The sequence below is a fragment of the Aulonocara sp. 'chitande type north' Nkhata Bay genome, linkage group LG20, assembly GCF_057382095.1.
Source record: "Aulonocara sp. 'chitande type north' Nkhata Bay isolate Kocher_YH1m ecotype deep benthic linkage group LG20, A_spYH_male_GT1.1, whole genome shotgun sequence".
Classification (NCBI taxonomy): Eukaryota; Metazoa; Chordata; class Actinopteri; order Cichliformes; family Cichlidae; genus Aulonocara; species Aulonocara sp. 'chitande type north' Nkhata Bay.
In genome coordinates, this window is record NC_141363.1 from 8,766,712 (window position 1) to 8,789,671 (window position 22,960).

The following is a 22,960-nucleotide window of genomic DNA, read 5'->3' on the forward strand; positions in this document are numbered from 1 at the left end:
CTACTTTTTATCACCACAACCTGCATCTCTTCATGCTCAGATGGTAGTCTTTTTTAAGAGCACCATTTAATACTATAAAGGGTAAAAGAAATAATGTAATTCAATAAATAAATAAATAGAACAACAGACACACACATTTCAGTCTGTGGAGCATGCAGTTTGAATTTAAAGCTTAAATGTATTGGATTCCCCAGACAGACATCTGAGCGGATGGCAGGTACAAAGAAGCTTACCCATTTGCTAGTAAGGTGAAAATTTTTCTATTCCCACTTTAAACTCATTTTACAAAAGTTCACAGAAAAGTTTGTTAAAGCTCAAATTAGAAGGTCTTTGATATCTGCAGAAGGCTGATGGGAAATAGTTTTGAGAGGTATGAATCAGAGTGTAGCATTTTAAATGCTAATGCTAGTTGGTAAAAATGTGGGGCGCTTCTCTTAAAACACAAATTTATTCAGAAGGCTCCGTTAATGAGTCACCAGCAAACAGATAAACGCTGCAAAAGCACAGATGGATCATCTGTGGTGTGAGAGAGAAAAAGATACAAAGTATCACAATTCATGTAATACTACAGATACATATTTGGTTGCTATTAGCCGTTTACTGTTAGCTTATTACTTTTGCAGCTGTTCCGTCACATTATTGGCTCCCCAAAGACAGTTTGGTTATCTTTTATTCTACTTTTATTTTGTTTTGTGCGTTTTTGCAGCTTTTTTCTGTTTGCTGGTGTTTTCTTGAATTGAAATGGATTTGACCTCTGAGGGCCACTGTAAATGATGATGGCAGACAGCTAAACAATCTTGCCTAAACCTGAAATTGACCTGTGAATGTTTCCCCTTCCTTTGGCTTGGCAGGCACTGTTATAGATGTGCAAAGATTTGTTTGTCAACCCCAAAAATTTGATTAAAAAAGAAAGAAATTAGACATTTTTTCTATGTAGTTAGAAGGTGTGCGACCTTTATTTAATTTCAATGCAGTGTGGTTACAGCACTGCAGTAATTTGCCGTTGTGCTGGTTTCTCCTTTAGTTTGTTTCCTCAAGGTCACCATGCATGTGCTCGGTGGAGGGGCAAAGTGGTGCACGCAGCGAAGTAGCATTGGCAAGACTGGGACAAGAGACTATAAATCTAAGTTCATTGATACTTTTCCACAAAGAATTTTAACATGTAACAGTAAGAAAAGAAAATAGGTGGTAAAACTGGGTTGAAAGGGTCGTGTTACAGGACAAACTTGGGTGCAGGAGATTCACTAGTTTTATTAGATATACCTGAAGATCCTCTGTGAAAAAGGCCAATCAGCAAAGTCCAAACAAAATCCTGTTTTTAATCTAAAATTCTTTAATCCTTGACTCTAACCCACTGGGTTTAACATATAAGGTGTCATGGTTTCATTTAAAACCCCGGGCTAACCCTGGGGATTCAGTACTCAGCTGAATAGTACGACCCCTGCTGATGCAGTATCTTAGTGCTGTAGATCTGGAGTTGACACCACAAAGGTAGTGTGAACCTTTTTACACAGCTTGGGTAAAAAGCAGCGGTAACCCGCCTTTAAAGTGTCAAGTATGACTTATCCCGAGGTTAAATGTGGAGTTTAGAGAAAGGTTAGCCTGAGGTTACACGTACTATGAAAACCTCATTGGTGAAGGAGGCGAAGATGCTCAATCATGATAAAGATGCAGCTTATGCGCTTTGTGATGGGCATACTGTGCTCCACCTACCCTGAAGAAACAGCACAGTGCTTCAGAGATCACACCTGACTCAGATCTTTTGAGTTTCTCCCTCAATGGAAACAGAAAGTTTTCCGACTCGGTCAAAACCTCAGGCCTACCTCCTGCCTGTGTGAGCAATCCACAGATATTCAGGGAACCCAATTCAAAGCTGCAAAGGAGCATATGGGGGGATGGATAATGGCAGGATGGAAAAATGAGCAGCAGCACAAACTTAGTCAGGAGATATCTGGAGAGTTTGGGAATCAATTCGTCCCTGTTTAGTTGTTGTATTCCTTCTTTTCCTCTTCCCAATAGCTCCGAGGTATTGTCAAGACACTGTAACACCCGACGCCTACGCAGGAAAAGCACAACAATGACTGCCCAGAATCCATCTGATTTCCTTCACTCCCTCTTTCACCGCTCTATCCCACTCTCTCATAGATGCCTCTCCATTTTTTCCCCCTATAGCTCCTCGTCCGTGTTATTCTCATCCATCTCCCTAATTTTTCACTATGCTGCCATAGCCGTCTCCCCTCCTTCTTTTCCTTCATCTTTTACGCTCTGCTGTCTTCTTTGCTATCCAATCTTTTACACTTTGTGTCATTTCTCTCTGTCCACCCTGTGCCCCCTCACTTAAATGTGTTTTCTGCCCCTGTGGACGCTGTAAGCATGGATCACATACTGTCAGAAATTTCTATTTCCATTTCAATTACCAATTTCTTTCTGGTATCATCTGCAATCCAGTGATCTATAAAAAAAAATCTTTTCTCTTCCTCGTGCTTTTAATAGCTCTCCTTCTTCTTCAAGTTCCTTTTATCCATCTTTTACAAATTTCTCTCCACTTCTTAAACTTTCTCGCCTCTCCATCTCTCTTTCCCTTTTCTCATCATACTCCACTTTTTGTCTCCCTCCCACTCGCTCTACGTCTCTTTCTACCTCCGTTTCTCCTTTGCTCATTTCCTATCTCTCTCCTCATCTCTTTTTCTTTTTTTCTTGTCTGCCTCGGTGGGAGTTCGGAAAACACTCTGTCTCTCTCATGAAAGAAAAGTGTTGCTTCACTCCCCCAGCTCTCTTTTGATTCGAAATAAAAGGCAATGTGAAATATCCCCCAGACACACACGCTGACATTCATAGCTTCTACCCTCTCCCACATCCACTCAATAGGAGAAGCAATGCAGCAGTATGAAGGGAAGGGAAAAATCTGAGTCGTGTTGAAATAAGTCCAGTGTATTGGAAAGGTAAGAAAGAACGAAGCACTGTGTATGTGTGTTAGAGTGTGTATGAAAAGGCAACAGATTAAAAAACGGTAAGCGTGGCAGTGCCGTTAGCGTGCATGTGCATATGTGTGTGTTTGTGTGTGTGAATACAAAAGACTAAGTAACAGGTAGAGGGCTGAGGAGGAGAAAGCTCTCCCAGGAGGCAGAGTGTGTGTTTTCATGTTGTTCAGCTCAACATGACAAAAGAGTGAAAACGGCACAGATCAAAACGGAAGTCAGTGTGGGACATGAACAAAGACGCACACAGTCAGTTTTAGTTTTCAGAGCGCAGCATTAAAGGCTAGAATCAGACACAAACAGACAAACACACAAAGACACACTCCACTGCAGTTTTTTCCTTTGAAAATACACCTCTCTTCTTATCTGTGGCCACTGCATTCAAACCAATGACAGGCAGATAAAACAATTTGAACACACAAATGCTGCCTCCAGCCTATCTTTACAGCATGTGTATAATATATATATATATATATATATATATATATATATATATATATATATATATATATATATATATATATATATATATCGTGGGTTTTTTATATATATATATATATTAGGGGTGCAACGATATTCGTATCGATATTGAACCGTTCGATACAGTGCTTTCGGTTCGGTACGCATATGTATTGAACAATACAACATTTGTAATTTATTTTATCAACTTTCCTTCCGACGATGCTGTCTGTGTTGAGCGCTCAGTGAATCTGCGTTCGACTACTCCGCCTAGGCTGCACTGTCGAGCGCAGATCCACTGAGCGCTCAACACAGACAGCATAGTCAGAAGGAAGAGCGCAGGGCAAGCTAGCAAGACACATGGACCTCCCCCACCCTCATTCAGATCTGGCGTTTGGAATTATTTTGGTTTTCATGTGACGTATGACCCTGAAGGTAAGCGAGTCATGGACTAAAGTAAAACAGTATGTTGGATGTGCCATGCAATGCTCAATTACATGGGTGGGAACTAGTGTGTTAGCGCAGTCTAGCCCCACACACGGGGCGATCGGCGGTAGCTCGTTAACGGACATTTGCCGTGTTGTGGCGTTAAGGTCATTTCAACGAGATGAACCTGAAAGCACTAGTGGGAACACAACGAATATGACTGCACATTTACGCCGACATCATCCTAGTGCAAAGACAAAAACAACAAGCATGCTACTAACTTTAGCCGAGTCATTTAGACAGCTGTTAGCACATGATTCTCCTTATGCTGCTGAGAATATAGCCCAGAAGAAGCGGATAGTATAGCTTTTATTTTGGAAAGAGACATTTCTCTGTAATAAACTCTCTTTTCCAAAGATGAGTGATTCCTCAATCAGATACAGGGCTTGCAATATCGCTAGCCCGACGTCCTGGAGCTAGCGATTTTTTTCAGTTGGGCTACCAAAATCTATCTCTGCCCTGCCCGTCGGGCTATTGTAGGAAGGAAAAATATATGTCAATGCTTTTGCATTCTTTCAGAAATGTAGCTGGGTAATTATGTCATTGGCATCTGTGAGCCACTGTCAATATGTGACATATTGAAATCGCGTTTGAATTTGCGCTTGTTTTTTTGCTTTCACTTTGCAATCGTGCGAACTGTGTATAGAGAGCGACAGCACTGATCTGTGAGTGATGATAATTTGTGCACCAATTCCTCTGACATCGTCTTATTAATCGTTAGCTTACTATGCAAACATGACAAGTGAAATCTCCCGCAGCAAGCTTAAACGTGTGAGAGGTTGATTGCGCAGAGAATCGCTGAGCTTATGTGAGTGCGTGTGTAAAAGCAGCAGGATATATATTTTAGTTCTGCTGAGCCAAATAAGACAGGTCAGGGTGAAGAAGTGACAGCCAAAGAAAAGCTTACCACAAAACGGAGAAGTTATGACAAATCAGACTATAAGGCAAAAAGAAAGTGCAGCTTTATGGTTTCATGGACAAAATAATTTCTGTGGCTGCAATATGACGAGCTATATAACCAGGGCTGCACATAAGTGGTCCGCAGGTGCGCATTCGCTGTCAAAATAAAAAACACGCACAAGGGTTAGGGTTAAATTTAAAAACTTTACTTTTGAGTTAAAATATATATTTATAATTTTAATAAATGACAAATTAAAAAGGCATGAACATTTTTTTTGTATCGAAAAAATATCGAACCGTGACACCAAAGTATCGAACCGAACCGAACCGTGAATTTTGTGTATCGTTGCACCCCTAATATATATATATATATATATATATATATATATATATATATATATATATATATGCATTTTAATCATTGTATTATTATGTGTATTCATAATGACCCAACTTTAAAAAATCAAAGCATTTCATTTGAAGGTTTGAAACTTTCGAAAGATCACTGTGACTTTGTGAATACTACGGAACAAAAAGATCAGTTGATGAGTTTCTAAACTTGTAGCTTTTCCCTGAGGATTGGTTTGCTTTCACATATAGAAAAATCCAAATGAACTGTAAGTGAACCAAAATGCATCACTAAAAGCCATGTGAGAATATTCAGTTTGCTTATTGACCAGATGTGTTTGGGGGGAGAGCAACAAGAGTAAAAAGAGGAAGAAGATGCTGTGAAGATGCTTCTGGACGATTGGACAACAGAGAATTTACTTCATTTCACAGCTAGCTGCTAATCTTTGCACATCTATAGTACCTTGCTGCATAACAGAAGGTAGCGCTGTGTGGTAGCCAGAGGTAGGATCCAAAGGCAGGACTCGGGAACAAAGGGGTAACTAAAAGAGGCAGCTTTATTTACTGTAACTACCAGACACTAAAGAAATACAATAGTACAAAACTCCAAAAACGAGAAACTAGGAACTTGGAATGAGGAACAAATGACAGACACCACTGAACACATGGAAACACACAGCAAACTATGATGAGACATCGAAGAACAGAGAAAAACTGAAGACTTAACTACACACACAGGATAACGAGAGGGTGGACCACAGGTGTACACAGCTGTAACTAATTACTCACTAACAAGACAGAGCAAGCAAAACTCAACTCTATGCACACAGAACGAGAGACTATCAAAATAAAACAGGAAATACTGCACACATAATTCAAAATTAAAGAAGATACAGTAATAAGAAAGTCATAAATAGCTGACTTTCCTTAACATAGACTGTTTCTTCATCACTTCACTAAGAGTGAACTTAGAGGCTGGAGCCAATACAAATTTTACAATTTAAAATCATTGCTAACAAGTTTGAGTGTGGGAGGAAACTTGGAGTACCTCATGGAAATCTATGCAGGCACAATGGGAACATACAAACAGTAATTTGCAGTAGAATTTTCCACTTTTAAGCAGATGAAAGTGCTTCTTTTTAAGCGTTGTAAGCTTTTTAAGCAGTCTGGTTTTTGTATCAAAACCAAGCATATGAAAGCTTTCCTCTAAGGATTTCCCTCAAAGCTTGATCTAGAAGAACTGCTAATAAGACCTGCACTCATTTTCCAAGCACATCTTCATTAAAGCAGACTCACTACTGGAAATGTCAATTAGTTGAAAAAAAGGACTAGGACTAAGCTGGTTAGATATAAATCAGTTCTATTAAATTTAACTGACAAGGCAAGAATGACTCAGCCTTATATTAAACCTGGTTTATTCTACAGTTTCTTGAAACAAACTGTTTATCATCAGTATGAATATATCACATTGTTCGTCAGACAAAAACAGACTTTTCCACAAAACACTTTCAAACAGCACACGCACACACTCCCTCGCTACTCACCGGTGTAGTCTTCGCGGCAGATACAGGTGTACCCTCCCTCTCTGCGGGCACACACCCCTCCGTTCAGACAGGGGTTGGAGTAGCACAGGTTGATCTCTGTCTCACAGTAATCACCCGTGAATCCCACTGGGCAGCGGCAGCGTAGTCCTGCGATGGGGTGGATGGGCCGGAACAAGATGGAGGGTGAGGAGATGAAGGGGGCAGAGCTGTTGAAACGCAGCACTGAGATGCACTTCATGTAGTTCTGGCAAGGCTCCCGCAAGCACACGTTGTCATCAAACGGGAGGACCTGGAGCAATAGAAGAGGAAACATATACAGTGTAGTGTGAGGAATATTCTCAATTTAGACTTTCAAGCGTCCTCACTCAGGGCTTCTTTTATCACTCATAATAAAGTTACTTTTTAATATTTATAAGCGGTGAAATCATTCTTGTTTTTGTGTTCCAGTGATCTATTTCAGCAATGGTGGAAAAAGTCTTCAGATCTTCAAAGTAAAAGCATCACTATAACAATCCAACTAAACTAAAAGTACATTAGATATTAACAGCACCTAGTACTGAAGTTAATTAAGTAAAAATCTCCCTGATGATTATTAAAGTTTTTAAAAAGTATCATTTTTAACAATGACATAAAGATACAGTTTAATGAATTTGTAACATGTTATGATGAAGTGAAGAAAGATGCCAAAACAGTTTCTTATACTTAATTTGTATCATTTGGGCAAACGAGGAAATACATAAATTGAAAAAACAATATAAAAACAAATTAAGCAACCATCAGTATCTGCTACTGGTTGAATTTGTATTTTAAAAACCTTTACTGGTAGAAATAATAACATGAAAGAAAAAAAAAGTATGTTTTTTCTTTTAGGAGAAATTAAACATGCTAGCATGCTAATGTTTTGAATGCTAGCATGCTAGCTAATACTAAAACATGCTCATGGCTATATAAACATGATACTGTAAGGCACTGTCACAGTCATACTGGTAGGAGCATCAAAAAAACAAAAATGCTACACAGCCTTTTAAAGTTTATTTACTATATTATACTTACTGTCAAACTGGCACATAAATCAAAACAGTAAATGTGGTAAGGTAAACCCGCCTTCTTCTGAATTCTGCTATGATGTATAGGCTGGTTATAAAAGTCTATACCTGTAGTTTGGGGAAGGAGTTTCTCACTGACTGACTTGTTAGGTGGCTTCACACTTCTGACTGGTGAAAGTTATCATTTGATTGCTACAAAATGGTAATCTTCAGTAATGTTAGACATACATATTTAAAATGGGAATGCCTTTATTTATTCCATTTTAAACAATGTAATTTTATTATCACATTGGAGTTTTCTTGGTTCTTTGTACTTAAAATATTCATATTACCTTCATTTACCTGATACTAGCAGTCTTAACCTTCTCCACAGGTCAATCCCCGCAGCTATCAGTCATTTAGCATGCTGCCTTGGACACAGTGACAGCAGTGGGCTGTGTGTCTTTGCATAACCAGTCACTTTCCCAAATTGTATATTTACAGCTTTTGCTTGCTGTTAAGGCCAGTGGACCAGATATATTCACTAGATTGTGTCTTCTTAAGAGCTGAGATCCTGTGTGCATGTGTGATTGTGTGACAGTGCCTGTTAAGATAAGATCAAAGGCACTCACCACTGGTGTATCTCTCACCCCTTTATAAATATTTCCTTCTGGATTCACCTTCTTCCTTCTGCTTCTATCTATCTCTCTCTTACCGCGAGATTCCCTTGGGTTGTGTAAACATTACATAACTGATGTGCTTGTCCAGGTGTTCCTGATTTCATGCATGAGAACATTTAATGGTCATATTTGCCCGTTGTTCTGTAAAGTCACATGGCTGATGTGCCACAGGAAGCTGTATTGTGTTATTACTAGTTCACATCCAACAAGCTCAGATGTATACTCACAGGCCACTTTATTAGTTACACATTGCTAGTACTTTTTGCCATCAGAGCTGTCTTCTTCATTGCATTGATTCAACAAAGTGCTGGAAACATTCCTCAGAGATATTGCTCCGTATTGACATGACAGCATCACACAGTTCCTGCAGCAATGCCAGCTGCACATCCATGAAGTGAATGTGGAGGCTATTTGAGTTCAGTGAACTCACTGTCGTGTTCAAGAAACCAGTTTGAGATGATGTGAGCTTTGTGACAATCAACATTATCTTGCTAGAAACAGCCATCAGAGGAAGAGCACACCGTGGTCATAAAGGGATGGATATGGTCAGTAAGCCTCAGACGAGGCCTTTAAATGATGCTGGGTTGGTACAGAGTGTGCCAAGGAAAAAAAATACTATCACCAGCAGCCTGAACCCCTGATGAAAGGCAGGATGAAAACACGTTTTGATTATCTTTACATCAAATATTTCAACAGAAATTGGGACTCGTCAGACCAGACAACAATTTTTTCAGTCTTCTAATGCCCACTTTTGGTGAGCCCATGTAAACTATAGCCTCAATTTCTTGCTCTTAGCTGAGAGGAGTAGCACCCAGGGTGTTATTCTGCTGCTGTAGCCCATCTGCTTCAAGGTTTGATGAGATGCTCTTCTGCATACCTTGGTTTCAACAAGTGATTATTTGAGTTGACAGTTGCCCTGTTGTCTTGTGAGCGGTGACATCAACAAGGCATTTTTCACCCACACAAATGGCACTCACTAGAAATTTTCTCTTTTTCAGACCATTCTTTATAAACTCTAGTGTAGGAAAATCCCAGGAGATCAGAGTGTAAAACACAGCCTATTTGGCACAAACAACAATGCCACATTCAAAAGTCACTAAAATCTTCTTTCTTTCTCATTCAGACGCTTGATTTGAACTTTGACAGGTCGGGTTCACCATGTCTGCATGCGTAAATTCATTAAGTTGCTGCCATGTGTTTGGCTGAATCAATATTTCCATTAATGTGCAGTTAAACAGGTGTAGCTAATGAATATTTCTCTGTTACATAGGCTTACTGTCATTCTTTTTAATAAAGTGAATTAATAAGTCAATACATTTTAAAATAAATAATTTCAAGAAATATTAAATGTTATACCTCATAAATGATTAATATTTATTAACTAGCTTCCTATAATTTCATGCAGTGCATGTGCAGCCTGAAAGAGTGTAAGGCTATTTTTAAAGGCGCTTATTAAAGGTACATTCATTAATCTCAAAGAATATTCTTGTTTTCAATACAGCAAAAAGACCATGCTTTGAACCAGAGAAACACCATATGAGAGAGTTAAATGGTATTTATATGCTTGCCAACATTTTTGCCTTTGTGATGTGATGAAGGAGTTAAAGTCAGACACTCAGAGGTGTGATTCCTCTGTGTGTGTCTTTTTGCACATGGACTAACCTCCATCTGTGTCAGTGACGTCAGCCTCGGCCTGTTCAGGTACAGCTGCTCCTCCAGGGCCTCAGAGGGAAAGAAATGTCCGCCCGGCAACGCGGCAGAGAAGCTGACATTCAGGATTCCTCCGGGTGCCGCATCCAGATCCGGCTGAATGTTGAAGATGAAAACATCCTCGACAGGAACTGAGAGAACAGCGGACACACCTTCCAAGAAGGTTCCCAGCAGTGGTGACAGGAAGTGCTCCTGGGACATGTTCTGAAGGCGGACAGTGACACTGCTGCCCAACATGTCCTCTGTGATAATGAGGACGCGGAGAACACACTGAGCCGAAATGCTGTGGACGCCATCTGAAGAGTTGAAGAAGATAGCAGAGGGCAGCCAGTTAGGTGAACGAATAGAAGAGGAACTTATGCAGGTTATAAGGAAAGAGAAAGCGAGAGAGAAAGTCAGAGTGGCACAGTCAGTGACCAGGATGTGGACGGGGCGCAGAGTGAAAGAAGAAACTTTGAGAGGAAGCTTCAGAGGAAGAGGTGAGGAATGACAGAGATGACAGAAGAGCAGAGATATTCACCAATGCAAAGATAAAACAGGAAGTAGTCACAACCGTGTTAACGTAATGTAATTAATGTAATTTTATGTTACTTAAATTGATTAAGAGTGGGAGAGAAAGTCACAGGTAACTGAAACTACCAGTGCTTCTGTGTCAATGATACCACAGAAACTACGTTTTCTATCACTGGACTGGGACTGAAGCTCACTGGCTGATCTTGATAAAAGGTGGAGTTGGTGGACGAACATTTTAGTTTTATATTCATGTAACAAAAGTGGTGTTTACAATCCATTCACACCAAAGGTTACCATGAGGTGCTGGTCACTAGAAGTAGATTTGACAACATATAAAATATATAAAATATTCTAGCTGTATGACAGTACGGTCTGAGGGAAGCAAAAACAGCTCATGCAAAAACATAAATAATCCTTATTTGCCTTAAAATATATTGGAATTGTGACATTAGAACTCATATAAGAAGGAGGAAGCTTTGATATCTTAATGTCTAAGCAGGAACATTATCTGATCCACTGGATTCATTGAATTTTTTAGATACAACTCTTTATAATATCGTTTACAGTTAATGTTTAACTGTATCTTTTTCTTTACATATTTAAAATGTAATTAAAATTAACCTAATTTCTAATATTTTAATGACATTTAACCTAAAAAATAATTAAAAATTGAAGTCTTACTATGAGATAATTACATTATTTACACTTTTCTTTTACATTTGCGGTTCACTGAAAGTTTCTCACACAGATATCTAACAGATAAATTACTACTGTAGGACATATTATACAGTATTATAATAGTATTATATATGATTGTCTAGTTACAAGAAAATGAGTTTATGGAGCCTGAATATAGCAGTCTGCTTTGACACCACCTAAGTTATTGTAATAAATATTATATATATATATTTTTTTTATCCATAACAAAATTTCAGCAAATAAATATGCAAAGATGGAAAGGTGAGGGCAGCAGCATGAGGACCCCAGGGGGAAAAACAAAAAGGCAGGCATCTGTGACAACCGATATGACACTGATTAAGTCAGTTATAGCATTAAAGGAGCTGGAGTGAGTAGCAGAGGCAACAGCGACTGCAGGGAAGCTTAAGCAACTTAAATTAGTGAGCCCCATGGAAAAACAGGAAGTACCGCTGATATAGGCTGGCCTGGCAGTCAGATCGGCTGTTATTAGGTGATTTGTGGTCTGCTTGAATGTCTAGGTAAGCACTGGAGGAAACAACTGGATTACATGTACTGGGAATGGTAAAATATGACTGACTTATGGTGGTGCTACTGGTTAGAAATACAAAGCACAGAAGCCTCACACTGTGTTTTTTAGAGTATTAAAATCCTTGGTTTAGCTGGTCTTAGCAAAGGTTTTTTTTGTCTAATAATTAATGTTGCCTTTAATATTGAACCAGCACCACTAATCTTTCTAAGCTTAAGCAAATTCATAACATCAAATAAGAAAAATCTGATACAATGAAGGTATATGTTGTATACGTATGAGTCTGAGTATGAACATGGGCAGCAGCTCCACATAAACTCTTTATTTTTTTGCATTAGCTTTCACTGACACTTGCTTAATCCTGTGGAGACAGCATGACACAAAGTATTTTAGTGCTCCTTTTTCGCTCTTCTTACTTCCACTACAGCCCCGAAGATCAAACAGCATGGCTGTAGACACTCTGTATTGCTGTATGTGTGAATGTAGTCATCATCTGTGAACCTACATGTCAGGCATAAGATGTGGTGATAGGAGATTTGCAGCATAAAAGTGCTGAATCCTCTGAGGTCCACTTTAGTCTCTAGAAAGGATGATGCAATTCATTATCATGTGTTACAGTTAAGTAATAGAAAAGTGATCCTCTGAAGTCTACATCTATTTGTGAGTCACACAGAAGGTGGCGCGCAAACTGAGCGTTCTCATGTAGGGAAGCGTTGGGTTTCCATCTTCCCACACGCAGCTTTACTTACAGATTCGACAGGGCACTCCTTTCGCTGGGAGTCCACAAAATGAGCTCATTGGAAGCGCAGCAGGTCACAGCCCTCACAAACACCCATTTTATTCACAGACACGAAGTGTGTTTAATCTATACTGGATGTACTGCTGGGCAGTGTTGTATGCTGTAAAGCAATTTGGTCCAACAAGCTGGCAAATAAGCCATAAAGGGACACAAATGCAGACAAACACAGCATAAGAAAGCAATACACGGGAAAAAATGACAGGAAAGAATGAAATAAAGAAAGGGAGAAAAAGGAGCGTTATGGGTGGAGGGTGAGGGGTGAACAGAGACAGAGGGAAGATGTGACATGGACATGAGCAGGAGGACAGAGAGGCGGTGGAGGGTGAAGGAGCGCGAAGAAGGTTTATTAAAAACTGAAAACTGAAATGGAAAAAAGGGGGAGAGAGAGAGCTTTTAACCAGGGATTAATAAAACGAGAGATTATGGCTTAATTTGTTTACGCTACTATAAATAAACACAAATCTTTATCTTTGTTAATGCTTTAGTAAAAATATTTCAGGATGTTATTAATTGAATTTATTTAAGTTTTAAAAAGGGAAAAAATATAATTCTTTTATTTAGATTTTTGATTTATGTATGGTTATTTGGCGATTCTCTAACGTGTAAAAAAAAGACATCAAAAGGAAGAAAAACGCAGAACGTAAAACTGTCAGAAGAACGGGATAAATGTAGGAGGACATACAGCGAGAGCGAGAGAGAATGGAAAGACGGATGTATGGAGGCTGGGGGTTGGGTCTGGTGGCAGCTGGTTTGATTACCGGATTATGAGGAGCCTCACTCCCCACTGACCTCTAACACACACACAGACACACACACATATGCACGCATACACACACTCAAATCCAGAGGCCATCATAACAAATGAGCAGCCAGAGGGAAGAGTGGTTCTGTGAAGGGGACGGAGGAGCAAACCTAGCAAACAATCTGTAGGGGACATTTTAATAGAACATAAGGAGGAAATAATGCGCACAAAGAAACACATTTGGATCAAACTGATACGGTCATAGAGTACAGCACATACAGGACACATTAGGTGAAATAATTAAATGTCACTTCGTCTTCCTAGGCTAAAACCCAGCTTTATTATCGCCTCTCCGGATCACAATGCAAAGACACGGCACTAATTGACACTGATCTCCCATTGTCATTGAAATGAGACAGGGATCTATGAAAAGACCCAGGATAATCTACTCGAGTAGTACCCTCTTTTACATAGACACACACACACACTCACACACACACACCCTATTGCTGTTCAGCATGATGTATGTTGAGCATCTGACATCAGGAGCCCCTTTTTAAATTAATCCAGGCTCTTATAAAGTCTGATTTTAAACCATGTACCTTTGGGCAGGATTTGTGTCATTACAACTAGTTTAGAAGCCAATCCTGGTCCAACAGCCAACTTTGACATCTGTGACATGAAGTAATGAACTTTAAGCCTCTCTTGCTCAAACACGGAGAACGGGCTTTCAGTGATGTCTTGTATCCAGTAGATAAAAATGTGAGTGTTGTTGAGAGCGAGATGAGGAAAAACAGATTCGACTGTCGTGTCTGGATTCTAATCTGGCCCGGAATTCTGTTCAAAGTTTAAACAATGTCTACCCCAGCTTTTCCAACCCTTACTAATTAGGTTAAAAAACAACTGCAAAATCTGTAAACTACACCGTGAACCCAAGATTCCTATCAATCTAATTCTATGAGAAAAAGCAGCTATAAATTATCACCTTAAAACTCAAACTGCTCTTTCAGGAAGTGAGGACGTGGCAGATTTTTCTCTTTCCCCAAAAACTTTTGTTAACAAGAAGCACTCCAAGAGCACAATCCTCAACCAAGGAGTGGAATAGCATTGTGGGGGTTTTTTTCGACATATTTTAAGAAGTTTGAAGTGAAAAAAATCCATTTGGAAATGCAGACTTTTATTTTTTCTGTTAAAGCCTATTGACAGAATTTTAAGTACAGTTTTTTGAGTAGCATTCATTTCATTGTTTAGTATTATCTTTTTAAATGTTAAAATAGTAATAAACACCAAGTAACATTATGTTTAAAATCCCCATTTATCATTCCCTATATTCCTATATGTTGTCAGTACAAACGATGGCAGTGAGAAACATCAGATTAATCTACTGACCTTGAAGGAGTGGTCAGAGGTCAAATGTGACATCATATTTTAAATCCTTATATGGTACTTTGTATATGTAGACAATACACATCACACTTGTAAGAATCATAGTTTCTAGGTTAAATGGGTTTTGGTCCATTTTCGACCAATAAATCATCAATCACGTTGACCCTGAAGACTTTGGTGTAAACCAAATTTTAACGGATTGTTAAGATGACCCCACTCTACAACCTTATGAAGTTTAAACAGAATTCATTTAAAACTTCTCGAGATCACGCGTTCAAAGACATGAAATGATGACATGCACACGCAAATGCATATGCTATGAAAAACACAACTTCCTGGCACAGGTAATAAAAAGGCAGAGGCAAAAGTAAAACAAATGTACAAACATTCTCTACAAAACAGATGTCTAATTTGAACAAAAAAGGAGAATACATGTGACCGTTCATCTGATTATTTGACCTTTTTTCCACAGCTGCTTCATGCCCTTTTATTATTGATCATATTGATGGGGAACCTGTGAGATTGCACCACAAAGACTTGACAGAAGTCTCGATTAATTTGTTTGATTTTTTTTTTCATACTGCTATGTGTTTAATAGTCATATCGTGTTAGCCTCCTGCAAACTGTATTCTCAAATGTTTTCTGACAGGAAAAAACAAAACAATTTCATCAGCCAGACACGCTGAATATTTTCACTGCCTCCTAGGAACCTCCTTCATTGGCCCACTGGGGACAACAGTGGCATTCAAACAGGAACATCTGACAACTGAACAAATCATTTAACAGTCTCAAATGAAACAGTCAATAGTACCACTGCCTGTTTGTCTTGAAGGTTTTAGCATCAACCCCCCAGCAGACAATGCAGTGCGCTAAACCTGGCAGACACACATAAATGTACACAGAAAACATCTTCATTTGGCTCTTCTCGTTACTTTAAATAATCTGGGTAGCATGCACTTAGCACGAGGCTCTTCACGCATCGCTCTACACAGACATACTGAGCTTGAAAAGAGCAGCAATTCAGCATGCACAACTGTTACGACCAATTACGACAGCAAACCGTGCCCGTGTGCTGACAGAGTAGGTCGTTTCACTAATCACCTCCTTCTGTAAGGTCAGCTCTATACAGGTACGTGACCTGGCATCCTAACTCGAGTTTGGCTAAAAGTTGCAACTAATAAATGAGTGAGAAATCTGGGCTGTTTGAGTCAAATGAGTCTTGAGTCAAAGAATATTTCTGCCACGTCTGAATTCTTGACTTCACCTCAAGTCTGACTTCTACAACTAAAGGAATCTATTGATGTTGAGTTCAATTTAAGATAGAAAGAAAGTGTAAACAGACACAACCCGCTGTGTGAAAGTAACAGTTTATCAAACCTGACCACAAGTGACTTACTGTCCTTTAAATTCCTCCCACAACTCTAAGACGTCAGGCATCATAACTCTGCGACCCTGATGTGTAATTTTGAACTGATCCTCTTTGTGTCTTCCACTTGGTTACGGAGCAGGATTTGTTGGTGAGAGAGTAAAGGTAATCTTCCCCTGTAAGCCAGGAAGTCATAACTAATGCATCACCATGTCTTCACGCCACAGCACTTTAGCTCACATAGAAACAATGAAACATTTATAGTCTCCAAACTGAAAACGCCACAAATGGAGGGTTATTTTGGCATCTTTCGGACCATGGGAAAACAAAGCATTTTGTAAATAACAACTTGGAGATGTGTTTGCAAGCTCTCATGGCTCCTTTGGGCTTTGAGCCAACATTTTCCCCTTTCGTGTGTCTGCACTTCAAAGAGGGTGGAGAGTTTGGGGATGGCGTGCATAAAGGCTCTAAGAATAAACACACTGATCAGAACTCATCAGTGTGGTCCCATGGATTCCTGAACATGAACACACCGTGAAAGAGAGGCTGGTCTCCGATCGGTGCTCTGGTTCTAAGATGCTTTGTGGGTCCCCAGCGTTTCAAAGTGTTGAAGGGGTTCAGTGCTATCTCACTGCACCAGGTAGCCTGACTAATAGCACACTCAAAGGATCTTGAATGTCAGAGCATCCTAAGCTCGCTTCCTGGAAATCCGGACGGAAATAGTCTGCAAAGTAGCGTACAATTGAAACCCACAGCTGAGGTTAAAAAACAGTCCTAGAAGCATTTTCAAAAGCTGCCATACTTGGAAGAAGGATAGGCAACAAAGCAGAGCCCAGGCATTTTCCTTGAAGAGGACAGTCACATCACCAAAAGTTTGGAGATACTGCTCGGATGGACTTCATTATTTTTTTTTAAAAAAGATCACAAAACGCGCAGGTGTTTTGAAAAGCAAATGGAAATATCAGTGACATACTTTTGTAGTTTTATAGTGGGACGTTAAGTGTTTTGGAGGGCTGCCTTAGTGATCCTGTGGAAGTCGATGGGAATATAAAATATAAAAGTGAAGAAATGGGAATATTATAGTTTATATAAGTATGTGGCATAAGGGATGATCTGATATCGTCGTGTTGGTGTTGTTCCTGGAACAACATTTACTATGTTGTTCCAGGATCAACATTGCAAATGACCAATCACATTGTTGTGACGTTATTCTTTGGCGCGCCAAGCCATTCATGCATTTATGAAATTCCAATGTTGCAAGGACAATATCAATTCTGCTTAGCGTTTATTAAAGGGTTAGGGTCAGGGTCCGTTGATCGGCGGACAGAGGCGGTTTCTCGCAGCTTAAGTACAGTTTTTTGTTTTACGGCGGTTTTTCCCGAAGTCGCAAAAGTATGATGTCACAACATTCTGATTGGTCACTTGCAATGTTGATCCTGGAACAACATTTACTATGTTGATCTGGGAACAACACCAACACGACAATATCAGATCGTGCATATATAAGTATGTATAACAGACTGCACTGAGTTAGTATGTGGAGACAGGGCACTGTGCAAAAGTCTGGTAATTTTTTAACATGGTCTTGAGCAATACTGTAGTTCTACAGGCTTGCTGGAGGTTTTTCAAAGGTATTCTTCGGCTGCTTTTGTTTGAAATGAGAATTCCTCAAAAAATTTGAGGAATCCAGCAAACATGTGATGCAGCACCTGAGAGCTCCAGGACCTGAGCATCTGGCCCTTCTGGTGATCCTTTTACCGTTCACTGAAGCCTCATCAAATGATCTCAGTGGAAGATTGTCAATCAAGAAGCTGAGGTATGCCAAATCAGACAAGACTAACCACATACGGGTCTTATAGAGTGATGAATTTGGTTTATATTGTTGCCAATACGCATGGAAGACAAGAGAGTGATGCAACACTGAGTGTCTACAGGCATGTGTAAAACACAGTGGATGATCTCTCATCGTTTGCTGATGCATTTCAGCCAGTGGTGTTGGAGATCTTGTCAAAATTGATGGAATAATTAAAACAGAAAGGTATCATCAGGTTTTTATCCAAATGCAATATAATGGGAAAGTGTTTGACCGAAAACAGCTTCATTTTTCATAATGACAATGATCCCAAACACAGTAAAAGAATACCAAAACACACAAAAGAACTCTATCAGTCATGGATTGGTCTCCAAGAGCTTGGACCTCAACATTATTAAAGCGGTGTCTGATCATCTTGACAGAAAACAGAACAAAAGGCAGAAACATCCAAAGAAGAGTTCTGACTTTCATGCACATTTCAATAAGTCACTGCATCTGATACCCATATATTAAAAAAGTGAGGGGCAGCTTGAGACCTTTGCACAGTACTGTAGTGTAATATTTATTTTGTTGATGCTTTTAGTCACTGGATATTAGACCACATGTCTTAAAGAACTTGAACGTGCTGTTAAAGTAAACTGTTCTTTTGTATTTAGACTACCGGTATATGATTCATGTCTCTTGCATTCAGAATCGTCGCATTGCCGCTGATGGAGAAAACACCCATTAAGTTACATAAGCATATAGTGACTTAAGTTAATGTCTTACAGATGGACACTCAATATTCATTTTAAAAGGCGGCATTTGAATGGAGGATTGTGGCGTACGTATATGCAGACATAAATAAATTTTTCTCTTTATTTTCATTGTGGCTATGTGTGCAAACGCTGACACTGGCAAGGTTAGTCGTTCAAATCCGCGCACGGTTAATTCATTCACACATGGCATTAGCACTGCCATTGTTAAGTGTCTGGCTCAAACTGTATGCACTCCCAATACTGTAAATGGAGTTGAGATTAAAAGAAAAAACCCAAAAGGGGAGATATATTACAGCAACCATGCAACACCCAAAACACTCAAATTGGATTTCCACTGAACAAAAGCCATATGCCACATCTCCGAAACGCTAAATGCTGTCATGGTGCCTTCAGCCCATTACTTCACAGCCCATGTATTCACAACCACAAGGGTTTAAATCCCATTTCACACTGTGTTGTCACATCCCTCTGTTTGCCCTTTTTTCCTCTCTCTCCTCCACGTTCACCCTCCTCAGAAAGCCTTAACAAAATACAAGGGCAGACTGAAATTTCGAAACGCTAAGTAACAAAAAAATTGTGTGGACTTTTTAAGCTGCGTAAGATGCCCTCAGGTCAGGAAAATAAATAGGCGCGGTAGCTGCTGAACAAATGGTGCCCTTTTCGAACACACATAAATTCTCTGAAGTTGCTACCAGAGCGCGGGAAAGAACGTCTGAAGCACAGTCACCTAAATGTAATGACTCGCCTCCCAGGGCGCGCGCGAGAGTACAGACGGGCAAAGTGGCGCTCGCACACAAATAAAACAGTAAATAGAGAGGGAGCCTGTATATTAATGCTGATAAAATAATACAGGCGTGAAAAACAGGATGTATGCATCATTACCAATCACATGCACGCAGGCGTTGGCTTGACAGCTGATTTCTGCACTCTGTTTCTTTGTTAAAGCCTTTCCGCCCCTGAGGTCTGGGCACTCATTATTTTCAGTGTAAAGTGGAACACAGCTTGAAAAAAACACGCACAAACACACGAGCTCACGCAGCACCATCAGCAGCATGATGGGTTAAACCGCCCTTTAACAACAGAAGCTCTAATCCTTTACATTCAACCAGATACACATGCACGTCTCGCTTTTTAGCCCATATCACATTTGTACATCCCCTCATGATTATTGTACTTATAAAGAAATCCGCAGTGACCTCAGTGACATGCAGACGGGACATTGGTTAGCAGCTGTTTGTAGCAGCAGCCATCGTCCTCCATCCTGCAGATTTATCCCACATCTTTTTCAGCTCTTTCTCGCAGATGTGCAACAAACAGAAAGGTTATGTTTGAGTGGGAATAAGTGAAGGGTGTAAAAAAGAGCTTTGTGGGTACTGCCCAGTGCAGCTTTTATGTTAAATAATTTGCTGTTTTTGGAACGTAGCATTATGGCTGCACAGTTGCTGTCCTATTAAAGTCAGCTCCTGAGGTTGGGTGTGTCTGTTGGAGCTTTTCATTGCTCTTATCACTGTTAGGACCGTCTGTCAGCTGAGAAGATCCCAAATTTAAATTTTCCAAACAATTGCTCCTGTGGGGCGGTGTAATAGTGCAGCAGTAATGGTCCACTCAGCACAGTAGGGGCAGCAATAAGGACAACTGTGACGCTTACTTATGTACACCAATCATTGAAACACATGTAGAGAGAATGCTCACTAATGCTTTAAATTATAATTACTGGTACTCGGCTTTTAACGTAAAGAGAAAAGGTAGTGGAAACTATGCTCTCAGTAGAAGACCCTGTGATTGCTTCAACTTCAACATCATGTAGTGTTCATATCAGCGCTTTTTGCTGGCTTTTTTGTGCAGTTTTTTCCAAATAATTCTGCAAGTCAACATCCACCCCCACCTCCAGATGGAGAAACAGATAGGAGCTTAACCAGCAAAATGCAAATGAAAAATGCTCCAGGTGTAGGTACTTACCTAGTTAGCATAAGGGTTAGTTGCATGCAATAATAAACCCCCAAGTTATGGACATCTGTTCTGAATTAAACCAAATTTATATGTATAACTTCATCTTTTCAAATTCTGTTTCAGAGATTTGTTATGATTCAATATGGGCCACAAAAATACACATATAAGCATTACATAACACAATTTTCTAGTAGATAATGGAATAAATATGTATGAGAAATACATTAAAGACAAGTTCCATATGGTAAGATTGAAATCAAATTAAGAAAAAAAATCAAATGTGTCTGTGTCTATTTATTAGTCCAATTGCACCATGTGTCATGTCTTTTCTCGTTACTGCAGCGTCAATCAGAAGAGAAAAGCTGAAAACAGAAAAGCGTAAATTATACAGTCAAAATGTAATCCTAAATTATGGCATGGAAGACAATCCATGCCAAATAAACCTCTGTGGGTTGGTGTGACATATACCCGGACCAAATCCAAATTAATGCAGGGATAATTAGAGCCAACCCAAAACGCAGCCAACCTGAACATGCCCAAAGAATTAGAGAACGCAGTGACAACTAACTACCAATTAAAACCCTGTTTACAAGATCAGCATTATGTGTCATATCCTTGTGATTCACAATTCTTTCGCTAATAATTCAGGGATACAATTACGGAGCACCATGTGATCAAAGCTGATCACCCGAGTACCAATTAATAACAAACGTGTTCGTATGAGGTCAAATTTGAAACGCCATCATAAGTATATTTCAGTTCAGTTCATGTGCAGTGGGGGGAAAATTATTTGATCCCCCACTGCAACAAATTTGTTAGTTTGCTCACATCCAAAGAAATGAACAGTCTCTAGACAGAATATCATCCAAAAATCCAGAGAAAACACATTATATAAAAGTTATAAATTAATTGAGTCATTGAGTGAAATATGTATTTGATCCCCTACAACCCAGTCAGAATTCTGGCACAGATGAGCTCTTGTGTTTGGGGGAAGACAAATTCTGCGTATTTCCTACAGAACGCCATCCCAACAGTCAAGCATGGAGGTGAAAACATTATGCTGAAGGTACAGCATAAATTGAGGGGCCAGTTTAACATAAAATGTTGGACAGGAACCTCCTTTCCTCATGCAGAACACTGAAGTGTTGCAGATGGGTCTCTCAGCATGACAATGACTTAAAACATACAGCCAGAGGAGTGTCTATACAGACTTAAAGTTGACGGCTGGCAGCAAAGAAACCTGAAGGAATCAGAGATTTCTGTAAAGAGGAGTGGACCAAAATCCCTCCTAAGATGTGCACAAATCTGATGAGCAAATACAAACAAATATCTTACCACTGTGCTCACTAGCAAGGGTTTCTCCACCAAGTGCTAAGTCATGTTTGGCTTGGAGATCAAATGCTTATTTTAGTCAATGACAGCCAAATCAATTCATAACTTTTGTGTAATGTTAACTATTTGGTCCCTCTCCATTAAAATGAAATGAGCATAAAAATAAGAGACTGCAAACTTACAGATTCACCAGGAGATCAACTAATTATTTCCCCCACTATAAAAAGTGACAGCAATCCCGAGCTGTCCCAAAGGTGGTACCAAACAGCCTGCTACATCCTTTTTAAATCCAACTCTGCATCTCGAGAGGCTGGGTTACTGTCCAGCTTCTCCCCTTGCAGTGATCTTGTTTGTTTACAATAATCCTGTTAGAGTCGTAAACCTAATGCGGTAATGATTTATTGATGAGTCAACGCTAAACATAGCACCGAAATTCTAGCATGTTCCAGTTTGTGCTTTCTCATCCTCCTTTAGCCCCAGATGAGCATAAATAGGTCATAAAAAAGCCCTGCTGTTTATGAAATCTTATGATTCCTCTTGCCATTCAGTACTTGGCTCCTTCATGCCTCAAAGGTTAGGAGACTTGAAGTTTCGCGATGAACTTCTAATGAGTTTTATGTTTCTTCTTCAGCGAAAAGGAATCGTTACAAGCATTCAAAGAAAAAACTTGTGGAGGACTGGGTGCTCAAGACGTTTTGGAGAAATTGGCTGCATGTCAAGATTCGATTTTTGCTCCTCCATTATAAAAGGACTACACCAGTTTCAGCCTTAAAATTGTGTTATTTCAAGCTCTTTTCTGGACAGATATTGACAGATAAGAACTATGTGTCTCCAGTATAAGAAGGTATCTTAATAGGTATCTTAATAAATCTGGGACTCCCCACCAATTGACCTTAGAAGCTTCTCAGATGAGAGGTGAAACATCTTCAAGCAACTTAAAGAAGTT

At 39.5% G+C, this 22,960-nt stretch overlaps 1 protein-coding gene across 3 annotated transcripts in view; it reads right to left on the reverse strand.

The window, feature by feature from the left end:
* celsr3 (cadherin, EGF LAG seven-pass G-type receptor 3) overlaps positions 1-22,960 on the reverse strand; it is a 121,616-nt gene that overhangs the window by 83,288 nt on the left and 15,368 nt on the right. For all 3 annotated transcript variants that reach the window (XM_086277302.1, XM_086277301.1, XM_086277300.1), the window contains exons 2-3: positions 10,083-10,426; positions 6,716-7,004 (exon numbers count right to left, since the gene is read on the reverse strand). In XM_086277302.1, coding sequence (XP_086133428.1) covers positions 6,716-7,004; positions 10,083-10,426 — 633 coding nt within the window. The remainder of the gene's footprint in view (positions 1-6,715; positions 7,005-10,082; positions 10,427-22,960) is intronic.